Here is a 17038-nt window from a genome sequence, read left to right as displayed (position 1 = left end):
TGGTTGGAGTGGCGATTATTGGATATAAGATTGTAAAGATAGAATTATGTGGTTTGGTCGTGTAGAACATAGGGCTAAAAATATAATGATGATACATATTGATTGAATTAATCTGAAAGGAATAGGAGGAAAAGGGTATACTCATAATTATGTAAACTATAAAATTAACACTTAATTTAGCATTTGGCATGAATGATCAGAGGAGGATATAGTCCCCAATTGCTATGTTGCCCTGACACTCATTTATAAGGAGCCGTGCAATGTAAGACACTTATCAGACGCGGACGCGACTTCGACACAGCTGGGATGTGTACCGAACACGGTACAAAAGTGTCTGAATTAAATAATCTTAAAAAAAGGCGACTCAGACATGGGTGTCCTAAATTCCGACACACATTTCCTAAATTTATGAATAAAAAAATTTAAAAAATATTTTTAAGATTAAAATAACAAAAAATGTAAAATTTAGGAATGACTTACATGCATGCAACTCAATTTTTATGTATTTATATATCTAACACCAAATTTTTTATTTTTTCTTATATGTCACCTTACATATGTATAAAAGTAAAAAGATGTACTTCATTTGATTTAATTTATATATTTAGATATGATCTGAAATATTTGGGTGACATAAATATAAAAATCAAATTATAGATGTAAGGTATGTAAATTTGTAAGAATTCGGTGGTGCGTGTGTAAACACCACAAAATTTATAGGAAATAACACTCAGTCTTACGGGAATACGGGATGCATTATTAATTTATTACTTATTATTAGGTTTTATTTCTTTTAATGAATTAGCAAAGTTAAATTTTAATGTAATACAAGATAATTTATGTTATTATGCTTTCATTTTTTATGTCATAAGCTAAAGATATATCTATGAGCATCTTAGTTCTTGAAAGTTAATGTTATTAACTCTTCTTTTTATTTATTTAATATATACATATATTTTTAATAATTTGTATTATAATGACGTGTCTAACACATGTCTGTGTCCCATGTTTTCAATAATAGACGTGTCTCATGTCTGTGTAGTGTTGTGTCCCCGTGTCCGTGTAACATAGATTAGTTGATATAAGGTGGCGGTTATTTATATTACTGCTGCTGCTCCAATTGTTGCTATTAATGTCCTATTTTAAGACAACTTTTCATCAGCCTTGTGCCAAAAAGTTAGTGGGTAGATTTTACGTGTCCTCTTTTACAATTCATTCTTTTTAAGTGCTACATGAGGTGTTAGCGCTACTTTCTACAAGTCTATTTGTACAATTGATGGTCCTATTACATTTACTTTATCGATTTTCCTTTCTATTCAGTACACCTTGATTATTTTTATCTATGTTATGTGTAGATTTCCTCTTGCTATGACAATTACCACTTTGTGAATTACAAGTATAATTTTGTTTGAATTCTAATTGTTCTTCACCAGATGATGCCATAGTTAAACCCAAACCTCATAAGAAAAAGAAGTATTATTACTGAGTTGAAAAGTCACAATGGTGACTTCTTAAAATAAGAATAAAAATAACACAAAACACATAACACTTCCTCTAGGGGAGAGTGGCAGGACTAGATCGGATTGTAGGGAGCTGTGACAGTGCTGGAATGAACAAGAAGCAGCAGCGGTCTGCTAAAGGGTGTTGGAAGCAGTGGCTGTGGTGTTGAATGGATTAGAGGGGCCGACAGTCTATCTAGCAAGTGCAGGAGGTCGTGTGGCCTGCAGGAGGGGAGCCAGAGGAAGGGCGGCTTGCTGGAGGAGAACTGGAGGAAAGGCGGCCTGCTGGAGGAGGGCTGGAGGAGGGGCTGCCTGTTAGTAAGATGCCAGAGGAAGGAGTGGCCTTCAGGAAGATGGCGAAAGAAAGAGCTGCCTGCAGGAAGAGGCTAGAGGAATCTGCGGCTTGGAAGATGCTGGAGGACGGAGACAATAAGCAAGCAAGAAGATGCCAGAGGAAGGAGCGGCCTATAAAAAGATGCAAGAGGAAGTTGGCAACGGGCAGAAGCATTGCGTTGGACTGGACGACAATAAGAAGAAATGAAACAAGTAGAATTAATCACTGCTTTGTGCGAGTTACAGTCGGAGCATCTTATTACTGTCAGATACAACCTCAAATGGGGAAAAGCCCGAAGGCAGAGGTCTGGAATCCGCAACAATCAAAATCTAAACTCTAAGCAAGAAAATTAGCTTATAAATATAATAGATGCTATTAGATAGAAATAGAAGGTAATAGAAAAGGAAAAAGATGGAATAAGAAGGGAATAGAAAGGGAAAGTGATAGACTTGGAAGTGGTGGGCGGCAGAATAGGAAAGGGGGAACCCTCTCTCTTGGGTGGCAATGCTGGCTGGACCGATAGTTCCAAGCTTCTAAGCCCCACGGCACTGGAACTTGTAAATTAAGATTTTTTTCTTCATATGAGGATTAAACCTTTGAAATATCCAGAATTTAGTTTTGAGGCTGCTTGTAATAAGTGCGATGGATTTCTCTTATTTACATATAATACTTATAACCAAACGAACTAAAAGCTATTCATGTCAATATTTCTTAGAAGGCTGTGTGGAGGACAAGATTGCTGCAATGCTTTGATAAACCGTTCTATTTTATTCACATGAAAATGAAAGATAACGAACGAACTGGAAGAGAGAATGCAAGGCCAGGAACGAGCATGTATGAAATTCTAACCCTCGTAGAGATGAAAGTATTTGGAAGCAAGAAACCTTTACTAACTTAATCAATAGAGGTATCAGGAAAACCTTCTTTCCTATTCTATATAGTTTACCAAACTTGTCTTCTCAAGTTCTATTATTTAACTTTCCACACTGCCTAATTTCTTTACTTGTTTTGATGTATTTATTTTAAGTGATGTGGCATAGAACAATACATTGTAGTACTACTGAGGGGTAAACTTGAATGAAAACCTTTATATTATATATCATATTAAACTTTGTAGATCCATTATTTTTTCCTAGGGGCATTTACATGCATGCCACTCAATTCTTATGAATTTACATATCTAACATTTAAAATTTGCTTTTTATCTTTATACCACCCAAAAATTTCGTATCATATACCATTTCATGCATAGGTAAAGTAGTATGTCAGTAAAAATTGAAGTTTAGGTGTTCGCTATGTAAATACATAAGAATTGAGTGGTATATATGTAAATCCTCCTTTTTCTTATATAAAATTTTCATTCCATTACCAAACTCATGCTTGTTTTTAATTTGAAAATTCGTTTTTCTTTTCCAGTTGAAATGATTTTGGAAGAAAATTATTGAATTAAAATGTTGGTTGTTTTTTGTTATGGTATTTGGTTTATGTCTTATTCAGTGTCTTTGATTAATTTTTAGTACGTTGTTTTTTCTACTTGAAATTGCTTATTTCCTTAATTTCTAAGCATTTTTTAGGACCTATGTTGCTTTTATGCAAAGGGGGATGTCTCTTAAATCTCTATATGATGCATCTAGACTACTTTATTTACTTTGCAATACATTTTAGTATTGTAATTTCTAGTTTAAGTTTATATGATTTTTTTAGGGGCATTTACGTACATATCACAATTCTTATGTATTTACATATCCCACACCTAAACTTTCAAATTTACACACACAACACTCAAATCTTTAATATCACATAAAAAATAACGCTACTATCACTTTTAAAAATAAAATACACTTTTTCATACATATATTTAAACCACCAAAGTGCAAAATATGTAAATTTGAAAGTTTAGATGTGAATTATGTAAATACATAAGAATTGTGTGCTGCACGTAAGTTTCCCTTTTTTTATTAAGAAAATTCTTGTTAAAGTCACTTCCGCTAAGGATACTGGTAGGATTATTTTCAGGCTTCAGTTAAAGACACTTTGTGGACATTTTTTTGGTTTGTAAAGAAGTATCCCAGCTTATGAATGAGCTGTTTTTGAATTATATTATTGTCGAACTTTGCTGATCTACTCATAAATAGTTTTTGGCCGCTTTTGAAACATTGTAAGGAGGTGGTTGGGGGTCAGGGTTCATGGGGTTTATATTAAGAGAAGGTTTTGTTTTTTCTACATGATCTAATTCTTAAAACATTTGCTTAAGAAGTTTGTCAATATGGTGATTAATTCTGTGGCATGTTTTACAGGAATCCCATTTGGATCGGTTAATCTTTTACTAGGTGTTGATGAGCATGAAAGCCAGGCATGCTTTTATTTATTTTTTTTGCATTCTTTATTTTGTTAAATTTTCTTGTTTCAGGATTGATTTTTATATTTCAACACTCTATCAAATATAATCGAAAGTTATAATAAAATATTTACTTTTTTCATATTTTCTGACGAGATCATTTATATATTTTGCTTGAAGAATATTGTAAACTTGATATTATATTTCTGCACCAGCATTCCTTTAAACATGGTGTGACATCAAGTTCTGATCCAGTATAAGGACCCATGCTGCATTTTATTTTGTCCTTAACCAATCACTTTTGATTTGCAGATGAATATGTTTCTTTACATGCTTGCTTCTGTTTCTTCTCTTAAATATGTGTATCAATCCATAATCTCATCTTTATGACTTCTTTTTTTTTATGGCTGTATTTAATCCATGTTGTCAATGGTTTTTGTTTATTAGTTGGCCTTTTGGAGTTAAAATACACCATTGCATTATCGTTGATGTGCAAAATATTATGCTAATTGGTGGTAGTGTTCAGAATCGATGTGCCAAAATCGATTTAAAGTTATTTTAATATGCAGTTTGAATGTCTTTAGATAACATCAACAGCTGGTGGTGGTACTTTGACATTGGAATTCGGAGTGCTGAGTCGCCTAACCAATAATCCTAGTAAGTTTTTTGTAAAGTTAAATTTTCTTGTAGAAACTATATTTTTAATCATTTTGCAATGGCTTTAATTTTTTTTTATAATTATTTTCAGAGTTATTATATGGGAGGGGGAGGGGTGGGTGGTGTATTAAAATAAACGGAGAAGGGGGACAACGTGAATAGGACATCCAGGGCTATTTCTCAATGCTGACATCTATCCTTCTTCTCCTTGACTCTATCTTTAATTGTATGGATAATCTTCACTTATATGTCTAAAGTTTCTTGCAATGGCAGGAAATTGTCTTCTAAAATTGACTTTTTATCCGTTCATCTTCTGCAATTATTTCCAATATTTGGACCGCCTCTCAAGTTCTTTCATCATGTTTTGTGGTCGTGAAAGACTGAATGCTGTTAATATTGCCTTTACTTTTCTTAGTATTGAAAACATTTTTAGAATAAGAATGTGCATTATCTTTCCGATGAAATTCAACCCTTTGACACACCTGTTTATGCATTAACACATGAGGATCAATGTGAACACTTGCAAATAAATCCACACTGATGGCTTGTTTGGGATCAAATTTATTTTTTATTTTAGTTTTTGTTTTTAGAAACCTATTTGTTAAGTATGTTTTTACCTATTTATATTTTTTTATTTTTAAATATGTTTTTGAAAACATTCAAAATAATTTTAGGTATTTCTAGTGTATTTAAAAATAATTGTATCTTAATCAAATATGTCAATAAGTTTTGTTTTAAATAAAAACATAAACAAAACAAAATAAAAGAAAAAAGATAGAAAATAAATAGCAAAGTTATCCCAAACAAGCCCTAAATTAATAGGTCGCTCTCCTTCTAAGTCTCTAGAGAAGCCCCTATCATCACAACATTGACCTCTTTATGGAAGCTGGAGAGTGAGCAGGCAAACACTTGAGCGTGTAAATGGATATATGAAAATTTCATGTTACAATCTAGTCAAAATTACTATTGTCCTTTAACTTTTTGTAGTTGGTCATTGTTTATTGCCGTATTATTGACTTTCAATTTCTCAAGTATTTGTCATAAAACTTGTTATTACATAAATATACTTTCTTTTAGTTTATCATTTGGTACTATCAGATCTAGAGTGATTTATCTATAGTTGTTGACATGCGGTTTCTCTTTGGCTTTATTTCTTGCTTATGCAACTTTGCTGTAAATATGATGGCTTATGTTCCACTACTTTTTTTAATGATAATGCTATAAATTCATTTTAGGTCTATTTTGATAAAACTGCATTGTGATGTGCTTTTCTTGTGTTGTTGAATTAAGATCGTGGCTGTTGCATAGAAGCGTGAGTTGCTCCATAGTCAAGTCCATATAATCATGATGTCATGTAAAGGCGCACTTGCAAAAAAGTTTTTTTCTAAGCATATTTCCCATCTAAGTCAAGGTAATTTTTGAAAAGTTAGGCAGCATGAAAGCGGAATGAAAGAAGGTCTAAATGCATCTTAATTTTTAATCCTAGGTTTGTATGATTTGCATCAAAATTGTGATTCTATATGATCTTTGCGGTTGACAGCTATTCAATATACCATACATTTTTCTGTGGGCAATTTTTATTAGGTTATTCGGGTGGTTTTCATTTTATTTTGTCATGCTGTAGACATTAATTCAATAGTTATTCTTATTATTTTTTTAAAAATTGGGGCGTTTACTTGCATAACACACAATTCTAATGTATTTACATGTCTCACACCCCACCCAAACTTTCATTTTTACGCTCATAGCACTCAAATCCTTAATATTACATAAAAAAATAACAATATTATCACTTTTAAAAGTCAAATAAACCTTATGAATAAGTGAGGTGGGCATCTCCCGCTGCAGTAGAAAAAGCGAGTTTCCCGCGATCCTGTGACCACTGACCAGCGCACTCCCGGTTCATGCGAACGGCTTAAAGTCGAGCTGAGCGTCTTCGTTTTTTATTCCTTTCCAAATTTAGTAAGTATTCTCCTTTCCTTTCAATTCATTTTTATTTATTTCTTATATATGCGTTGTATTAAGGTCTAGATTAGAGTTTTTGATTGTGTTATAGATGACCTTCAATGTCTCCTGTTTTTCTTTCTAAAGTTGTCTTAAGGGTGAGCGGTGCTCCGACTGTATCTCATTTCGAAGTTGTGATTATTATTCAAGGGTCGAGTGGTGTTCCAGTTGCATCTCTCCCCCGAGATAACTTTTATCTTAGACTTCCCCTCACTTCGCATCCTTCCTTCGTGGCCATCGTTGACTTCATTACTGCTGCAGCCCTACAAAATAATACCTTGCTGTCCACTGCACTTTCCTGACTGCCATCTTCCTGTCGGCACAACGGTTATCGATCTAAACATTACAATTATTTGGGGTGGTAGGATAACATCTACACGAGCAGGTACATTGGTATTCCTTGCTTGTGTCATAAGGGGGTGAATTTCTCTTCTTAGCATGCACATACAAATATTAATATATTTACTACTTCATTCTTTAATATTATGTTTTCTTATCTTATGAAACACTTTGTCTCTATATACTCATGAATAAATGCAATCTTACTAGTCTTATAGGTCAGACAATAAACTGATATATGCACATTTACTAAAAATTTAAAGGTCAAATACTAATATGACATATATCTGACAATGAAATAAGCTAACTTATACATCTCTAAATTATTATGCAACTGTTAAGATAACAATATTTAACATGAATACTTCATGACTAACAATATGAAGAATCATATTTGATTAATTTTATTGACATAAAACATAATAATGAAAAATTGTAAGCAAGCATATATTTTAAAACAAGAAATATTACTGTAACTTAAAAAAACATAATTACTCGCTTTTATTTTATTTGAAGTCAAATATTTCAGTTTGCCGATCTTATAATCAATTTACCTTAAATCTTGATTTTTTACTAATAATTAATTTGACTTAACATAAATATTATAATAAATATCAAAATTAAGTTAATACATTTAAAATATTAATTTCATTTACTCTCAACCTTTTTCTTCCTTCATCGTCTACTCTCGTCTCAAACCAAATGTTATTCCTTTCACTTAAATTTTTTTATATTTACCTTATAAGTTCTCAATTCGGTCTAATAAAGAAAGCAATCTCTCGATTGGTTGGCTTCCATGCTCGTCTCTTGCACAAAGCCGCACACGAAAACCCTCCTCCTTGCTTTCCTCCTTGCTCTTCTCCTTCCCACCCTACATCCCCCCCCCACACCCTTTCACTCCTCCAACCCTAAACCCTAGTCATGTCAGCGAGGAGACAGTTGTCAAACGTTGATCAAGAGCTTACAATGGAAGAGTGTAACGAGAACTATCCAGGTTCTTCTAGGGCCGTAATAAAAAATTCTTCAGCTCTAGGAGGTTACAACATCTTTGTCACTATCAATGTTCAGATAAAAGCTTCGACAAATGAGATTGAAGCTCTTGTATCCTCGGGAGACTGCGCGGGTGTCTCCCTCTACAGAAGTGAATCCTGGCTTCTCGTGATTCCATGACCTCACACTCGACCAATTCATGCTAACGATATAGAGGTGAACCAAGCAGTCCTGTTTTCAATTCCTTTCCAATTTTAGCAAGTTTGCTTCTTTCCTTTCATTCATTTCTAATCTTTTCCGATATATTTGTTGTATTAGGGTTTAGATTGGTGCTTTTTTACTGTGTTTTTGTTAGGACAACTGTCGGCGTCTACTGTTTTCTCTTCTAGTGCTGTATCCAAGGGCGAGTGGCGCTCATGTTGTATCTCATTTCAAGGTGGTGATTATGCTACAAGAGTCAAGTGGTGCTTCAACTGTATTTTTCTTTCGAGGTGATTTTTATCTTCGACTTACCCTAGCCCTACATCCTTTGTTTGCAGCCGTCGACTTTACTGCTGCAGTCTCTCTACAAAACAGCACCTTGCTGTCCCCTGTACTTCTCTCCACCTCCTCTCAACCGCCTACCACGCAGCCTCAACCCCTACCACCCTCCAGCCATCCTAAATCACAGCCGCAGCCTCAAAACTCTCCTGCTTTGCTGTTTTGCTGCTGTTCCGCCATCCAGACTCGCTGCCACAACCCCACCATCTCTCTCCCCTTGCTGTCTACAAGCTGTCCGGCCGTCTTGTTCCATTGCCGCAACCCGCAACCCGCAACCCGCAACCCATTCATTTTGCTGTTTACTGCTTTCCGGTCATCCCACCTCACTACTGCCTCCTCGTAACCCTTTTGTTTTGTTGTTTCACTGCTTCCATACCTTGCTACCTGCTTGCTGACATCCTGGTCAGCTAACAGCTGCTGTTGCCTCGCTGTTCTCGCCCTCCACCTTCCAACCTTACCATCACCATTCCGGACCACCAATAGCCACCAACCACCACCCCTTGGATGCAACTTTAGTTGTGTTCGCTTTTATTTGTAGTTGTCATTTCCCTTTAAGGGCATCATTTGTAACCGTCTATTTTCTTTCAATGATAATATTTCCTTTCCTATATAGTTTTTAGGGTCAACTCCGGTATCAGTAGATTTAAAACGCGAAAGTACTGTGTATGTAAATATGAAAGTTTAGGTGTGAGATATGCAAATACATTAGAATTGTGTGCAAGGTATTTATATTTCCCTTTTAAATTTTGTAAATTTTCTTTTTATAATGGCTTATTATGCTATCTTTTGGAGCTGACTAATAGTTACAACAATATCATCTTTCCTGACAATTGGCTTGGGAATCTTCTCCTTTTTCTTTTCGTTTCATAACAGTATTAAAGTTTTTTATATGATAATAAATGCTTTTTGACGGTGCAATACTAATAAATGGGTATTATGCAGTTTTTGAACAAGTAACAAAGAACGCAGTTAGGGGAATCTGGGCACGTCGATCAAAAATAAACCTTGTTGGTGCTCACATCAATGTATTTTCGGGTGAATGGACACAAAAGGTGATAGTAAATTGTTAAATGTTGAATGTAGCATTGGTCGCTTTTGGAACTATATTCTGTGCCAGCTTAACTTTTAATTAGTAAATAGAACACATAATTTATAAACATAGAGGAAAGATGAAAGTTTATAATCTTTTGCTAGATTGTTCACGTAGCATCCTCTGACCCCTCGTACTTTTTTATACACTTGAGGATGGCGATATTTGGAAAGGAGATTGGGAGTTAAGGAATTGTGTAGTTATGGAACATAGATGGAAACAAATTAAACTGTCTAAACGTACAAGCTTATATAGTGAGAACCCTTTTTATCTCTCATTATCTTACGCTTCTTTCCCCTTACATCCCCTTTCCTCCTCTCCCCTTGCTCGCTCTATTTGTAATTGTTGAGACTGTTTTTTTAGTTGGGCGCTCTGTGGATTTAGATGGAATATGGATTGTTGGTATGGAGAATGTCTTAGTTGTTGGTAAATCACTATTCTTTTTTCTGTATCTCCAGTAGTTTCTCTCTCTGCCTCTCTCTCTCTATAGCTTAGTTTCTCTAAAATGACCCCTTTCCTTTCTTCTTAATTTGTTTTGGCTTTTTGATTGGGTGCACGGTGGGCGTATTGTAGAATAAGGTAGATGGTGTGGATAACGAAGAGAATGAAAGGTCCTATTTTTGGTAAGACACATTTCTTTGTCTGTCTTTTTCTTGTTTTTTTTTTAAATACAGGGATAGAGTGCTTTTAACCAAATTTCGTAGTATTCAATAATGATTTTACTTAAACATCAAGCAAAAAATAATTAACTATTCATGATTAGTGAGGCCCAAATATCCAATTTATTATGTAATTTTTTTAAGGTCAATGATAACCAAATTTCATAGTATTCAGTATGATTTAGTTAAACATCAAGCAAAAAATAATTAACTATTCATGATTAGTGAGGCCCAAATATCATTTATTAGGTGATTTTTTAAGGTAAATGATATTGATTTTACTCTAAATGCAAACTTCGTTATGTATGCCCTTTTGTTGGAGAATTTCTACATAAACTTTGGTAATATTCTCTCGTTCTTATAATCAAATTTCATTTGGAGCTATAAATAAATTTTGATATCCTCTTATTGAGTTTAGGATTTAATGTTTGGGGTTTATATTTTTAAATTTTTTGATATCTTCATCATGCTTTTAAAGATTTCAGGAATATAATAATCAATCTGTGGTGAACTAGTTTATTCCTCAAGTGTTTATATCAATTGTGAGATGTCTAAGAAAGTAGTCATCGTAACTATCTTTATAAACTACGAGTTTATGATCCATTAATAGTATACTAGGATTGTCCTTTTTTTGACTTACTATGGATGTACTTCAAAATACGTCAAAACCATTATTATTACATAACGCCGATCTAGGATTCCTAGATGGCGTGGAAAAATTAAGGGACAGGTTAGGTTATTAGTAGGACATGCAACAAAGGAGTGATGGCCGCTGAAATATGGTGCAATCGGCAGCTGAAGAGCAGCTTGGCAGCAGGAAAGCTGTTGGTAGATTCATATTTGAGCATCATATTAACGAACTTTGAAAATGATTTGAATTCAAACAAGCAAATTCTTAAACAGCTGAACATGAATAGACGTTGTGCTTGCTAAAGTTCGACTAGTGTACAACCTTATCTTTTAGGCTTAAGTAAAACTTGCAACATTTTCTACCATGTTTTACCAAAAAGAAATTGAGATTTAGAAAAACTGTCGCAACTTTTTTTTGTGGAAAAAGATCTTAGAACCTTTTTTTATCATTTTCTCTTGCTTTCATATGGTTCACTCCGTATATGACAATAGTAGGCCAAATGTCAAGATACTGTTTCAGCATAGCACATTATTGTCATATAGATGCAGTTTTCAAGAGCATTTGCTCAGACATATTTCGTGGACATTTAGAAGTCCAAGTTGCTAACTGCCAACCCTTCATGGTAAAATAATAATATGCAACTCAGCGTGAACAATTCTCTAATTTTGTTATTTGATTTCTCTTTTATGTAAAATATAGGGGCATTTACATACATAGCCATCAATTATAATGTATTTACATATCTCAGCTAAACTTTCATATCTTCACACATAGCACTCAAATTGTTAATCACTTAAAAAATTATCACTTTTTAAAAGTGGAACACACCTTTTCAAGCATAGATTTAAAACACCAAAGTGCTATGTATGTACATATGAAAGTTTATGCGTCTGATATGTAAATGCATAAGATTTGTGTGATACGTATTTAATTTCCCTAAAATATAGAGCTTTGATGGCCAAATATCTGCATGACAGATTGCACAGTTTTGTCACCCGTTAGTTTTGCCAATCGGATTGCTAACGAGGGCATTTTAGTCTTACCAATACTTGGTTGAAAATAACTCTTGTATCTTCTTTGAAATTGTGTGAATGACTGTAACCATGTATAATTTTAAGTAGGGACACTTGAGTACATACCACCCAATTCCTATATATTTACATATCTAGCATCCAAACTTTGCTTTCTACATCAATACCACCTAAATTTTTCATATCACATCAAAAATACCATTATTTTAATTTTTAAAAGGTGAAATACATGTTTTCATCAATAAGGAAGGTGGTGTGTATGTAAAAATCAAAGTTTAGGTGTTAGATGTGTAAATTCATAAGAATTGAATAGTTTGTTTGCTAATCTTTCTTTCAACTAATTTTTTAACATAATTCATCATAGTTCATTAACTGTGGTTGTAACTGATATATTTGACCGCAATTTCCTTTGTGCAGGATGCCGGCATTGGTACAAGCATTGATTCCTTCTACGAATACCTTCTAAAGGCAAGCAAAATGTATTTACGGTGTTTCATCATTTGCTAATGGGGTTGATAAGGCATGGGCTTTGCATGATTATAACTAGGGCTGAACGAGTCGAACTTGAGCGAGCTTAAGTGGCTTGTGTTCGACTCATTCGAAATTGCTCGTGTTCGAAATCGGCTTGTAATCTAAATTTACTCGTGAACAATGTGTTTGTGTTCGGGTCGATTTAAGTATTTTTGTAAGTGTTCGGCTTGAACTTGACTCGTTAAAATTAATTAGAAAAAATAGAAGTAGGGTGTTGGATTCAAACCTGTACAATTATGTGTAATAAAAGATGCATAATCACATGACCACACGAGTTATTATGATTTAAACTTAGATATTAATGTATATAATATATTATTATATAAATAATATATATAATTTATTTATTTCAAGTTAAAACAAGCCGAAAACGAGCGAACAAAAGGTCATTCGTGTTCGGCTCGTTTACTTAATCAATGAGCCAAACATGAGCTATTTAATGAGCCGATCATGAGTTCATGAATGAGTTTTTTTTGACAACCCTAGTCATAACAATTATTATTATTTTGGGGCATTTACATATACTGCACACTACACACTGCACACTACACACTGCACACAATACTTATGTATTTACCAATCTCGTACCTTTACTTTCATATTTACACAGATATAGAACTTTGAAATGAAAGTTTTACATATTTGTAAAAATTAAAATTTAGGTATTAGTTATAGTAATACATTGGAATTAAGTGGTATTTATGTAAAGCTTCATATTTTTTTTTTATTAACTCACACCTATTTCTTCTTCTATTTTCTTCTTTGATGCCAATCCTTGGAAATTAACTTTTCTTTTGTGGCCAAGTTATTACTAATATATATATATATATATTAATTAGAAAGAAAGATACAAATACAATGTGTGAGAGGACTTAAACATGGCAGCATGACTACACGATAACCAGAAATGGTTTCAAAACGAGAAAATACAGAAAAGTACATGAGAGACGTAAAGAAAAAACCTAAAAGTGTCGAAATACGTAGTATCAGGTAGTTAGAGAGCGACCCAATTTGGTCTTGCCTCTGCTTCTAGTTATAGAGAAATGAGGCAGCTAATAAATTGGTAAGATGAGTGTCATTGCCAGTAGTAACCAATGTATCATCCAATAAGTACCCGAGCTCGAGTCGGCCGCCATTCTTCTTCTTCATCCTGGAATAGACCTTCCATTCCTCATCCGAAGATTGACTCACCTGATCAGTGAATTGGTCTAAAATGTGTCGGGCATGTGTAGGTTGTTGAACATTAGAAACAACTACATGTTGTACTTGTTGATCTTTTGTTGGATCAAAGGAGCACTCTTGTATATCTTGGCATGTAAGTGAACCTTCTTCAATAACAGTGGGTGGTATAAGCACGACTGGATCCGTAGCTGTAGTATGGTGTTCTTCGTCAGGAATTATGGTGTTGGAAAGATGATCAAGTTGCATCTTCTCAACAGGGATGGTAGGTGACTGATCTTTAGCGATCTCCAACCTTAGATGAGGATGTAAGCGATAGCAAATGGTAGAACTGTGACCAAACATACTGCAATGAGATCAATAAGAAGGGTGTGGTTATATTTCAACATTTTTCCAATACCCGTTGTGAGTAGTTCCAATCCATATATCCTTCGGAACTGGTTGAGTGATATCCTTCTCAACTAGCACACAAGCCACAGAGAGTCTGGTGACAACAAGTGTAGGACTATCAACCTTGAGAAACTTACCGTAAGCAGTTGCTAAGAAGTAGAGAATTTTCTAGTTGAACAAATATAATTTTAACCCCAGAAATTTTATCCAAACAAAAATGATAGGGGACTCCGCTTTTAGATTAAAATCAACAGTCCACTTCAAAATTTTCATATGACGATTATTGATCTTGATAATTTTTTGAGAAAAAATGCGAGTGTAATCGACATCGTGAGATAACTGAATCATTATGTGTTAACCGTCAAATAGACCAATATTCCAACTACCCAACATCTTAATAGCATCATATTCTTTTCGAATGATCTCAAGTTTTGGGTGACTATAAAGAAAATTTCCCACTAGAGCAAAACACCAAGAAAATGTGAGAGTATTGGTTTCAACCTCTGTGAGAATAAGAGCAGATTTTCTTTTTTTTTTCCAAGTTTTTTAATGTGTGATCACCACCACTTTCAAGAGCCTCATGGAAACATTGTGGAACATTACGAGACTTACCTATATGAAAACCAATCTCTGAACTTGAAAGAGGAGCACGTGTAGGAATAGGGAAGTCGTTGGTAAGTGCAATGGCATAGGAATGGATAATCGATGCCATCTCCACCGACAAGATTGTGTCTGTGTGTCGGGTAGCAAAGCAACAGTCGTTTGGAAAAGCGAAGTCGCGTCGTCAGGAAGATATCGAAGACGCGTTGAAGGACGACAGCGAAGGGATCGCCCTCGCCTATGGGAGAGACGCCTGCAAGTGAGATGTCGTGCAGGAAGCGAACCGCGACAGGACAAGGCGTCGTCGAACCACGAGAGACGTCGTCTATTAAGAGACGATGTGACGCCAAAGACGTCAGCTGCAAACGAATGTCTTGAGAAAAGCTGCGAGGAAGTGAGAAACCGAGGAAATTACTGCCGGGAACCACCATCCAACGAAACCCTAACAGTGGCATTGCCGCTGCCGACGCCAATGTAGAGTTAATATATATATGTCTTGAGAAAAGCTGCGAGGAAGTGAGAAACCGAGGAAATTACTGCCGGGAACCACCATCCAACGAAACCCTAACAGTGGCATTGCCGCTGCCGACGCCAATGTAATATATATATATATATATATATATACATATATATATATATATATTGTGGAATTCTTAGTTTTCTTTTTTTCTAGTTTTATTCCCTTCTTATCATATCATATTTTTTCCCTTCTTGTGTTGTGTTTCTTTGGTAAGTTGTAATTAATGTTGTCCTAGCCATTCCTTATTACAAAAATTAGAGCTGTAATTTAATGATTAAGAAATAAGAAAATAAGATTTTTTCCACCTTTTTTCATGATATTAAAGTATTAAACTAGTCGAAAGATAGCAACTAATTGCCATACAAAACAAAGTTCTATGTCATGGAGCCGCCTCTACAATCCTATATGCATTGTGGATGATTCGTGGTATAGATCACTGACAAGGACATCAGTTGCTTAAGTGTGGGAGATTGTGAAACCCCTTTAGTAGAGTTTGAAGCCGAACTTTTAAAAATTGAGGTGCCTTTTTGTGTAACGGTGAAATATCATTAAAAACTCCAAAGCCAAGTGTACTCGTATGAGAGCACTCATGATAGATGACTTCTTGAGAAGTTACACCAACGTGGCAAAACCGTAAGACCATTTGCCCAATGTGGACAATACTTTGATTGGTAAGAGCTCAGGCAGTCATAAAACTTGATTAGAAACCCTAGCTCTTCTTCTTCTTCTTCTTCTGTCGGAGCCTCTCTCTACAGCCGCCAACCTGTGTAGGCTCTCTTTGGGATTGCCTCCTTTCTTTCACCTGCCCTTCCCAGGAGCCAGGCGTTCAAAATTTTTCATCGAATAGAAGTCGGGACCTCCAATAGAGAGGAAGCTGCGACCTCTTCCTGCGAACATAGGGGATTTTCTTTTTCCGGTGGAAATCCCGGGAGCTGAGACTTTTTCATTTTAGTGGAAATCAAGAAGGGATTTTGTCTCTCTAGTGGAAATCCCTTGCCTCGAATCTGCGTCTCCCTGCTTGCGTTCTTGCAGATTTCTGCTGTCAGCAACAACACCCTCGCTATGTCTCAGCCATAGTTATCAGCCGACCTTCCACCTAGTCCTACCTTCGCACCAACAACCTAGGTATTTGCCACACCATGGTGCCTTCCTAGTTCATCCTCTCCGGGAAAGTACACTTCCACCCTGGAATTCTTTTCAACCCTAAACGTATAGGGCTTATTGACAAAATACAACATGAAGATGTCTAGCTCTACTCTGGAGGTTAGCTCCAAATCAAAGACCATTAACTCTGCCCAAACAACCTTTAAACTCTCTCACTTTATCAGAAACCATATATTCAATGACCATAACATTCTTCAATGATCTCAATTTGTGTTTATGTATATTATTGTCGGTCAACTTTTTCGATAGATATAGATTTGAAAATATGAATTTGAAAATATGAACGCCCAAGTCTAAGAGTTTTAGAATGGTTGATTTCTAAAAGAACAAAAAAATACCTTAAAATTTACCCTCAATACAATACCTTGTCATTTTCTTTTGATTTATAGAATATTTTAGGTATTCATTTTAGGAAAAAATGAGTTATCATATCCAGTATCCGCACTTTTAGTCCGAATTCTAGCGACGATCTGGTCACATGAAATGCATAGCGATGTGTCCAGATCATTGCCGTCTGCGAACCTTTTATATATGACTGACAA

At 34.9% G+C, this 17038-nt stretch overlaps 1 protein-coding gene across 4 annotated transcripts in view; it reads left to right on the top strand.

Moving 5' to 3' along the window:
• Positions 1-17038, top strand: part of LOC110029138 (alpha-mannosidase I MNS4) — a 68079-nt gene that overhangs the window by 11367 nt on the left and 39674 nt on the right. For 3 of the 4 annotated variants that reach the window (XM_020731285.1, XM_020731287.1, XM_020731288.1), the window contains 4 exons: positions 4131-4186; positions 4756-4828; positions 9644-9753; positions 12530-12580. In XM_020731285.1, the coding sequence (XP_020586944.1) occupies positions 4131-4186; positions 4756-4828; positions 9644-9753; positions 12530-12580 (290 nt within the window). The remainder of the gene's footprint in view (positions 1-4130; positions 4187-4755; positions 4829-9643; positions 9754-12529; positions 12581-17038) is intronic. The other variant, XM_020731286.1, reaches the window with a different exon arrangement.

Source organism: Phalaenopsis equestris, unplaced genomic scaffold (assembly GCF_001263595.1).
Source record: "Phalaenopsis equestris unplaced genomic scaffold, ASM126359v1 Scaffold000552, whole genome shotgun sequence".
In the NCBI taxonomy this organism is placed as follows: domain Eukaryota; kingdom Viridiplantae; phylum Streptophyta; class Magnoliopsida; order Asparagales; family Orchidaceae; genus Phalaenopsis; species Phalaenopsis equestris.
This window is presented reverse-complemented; position numbering and strand designations above follow the sequence as displayed.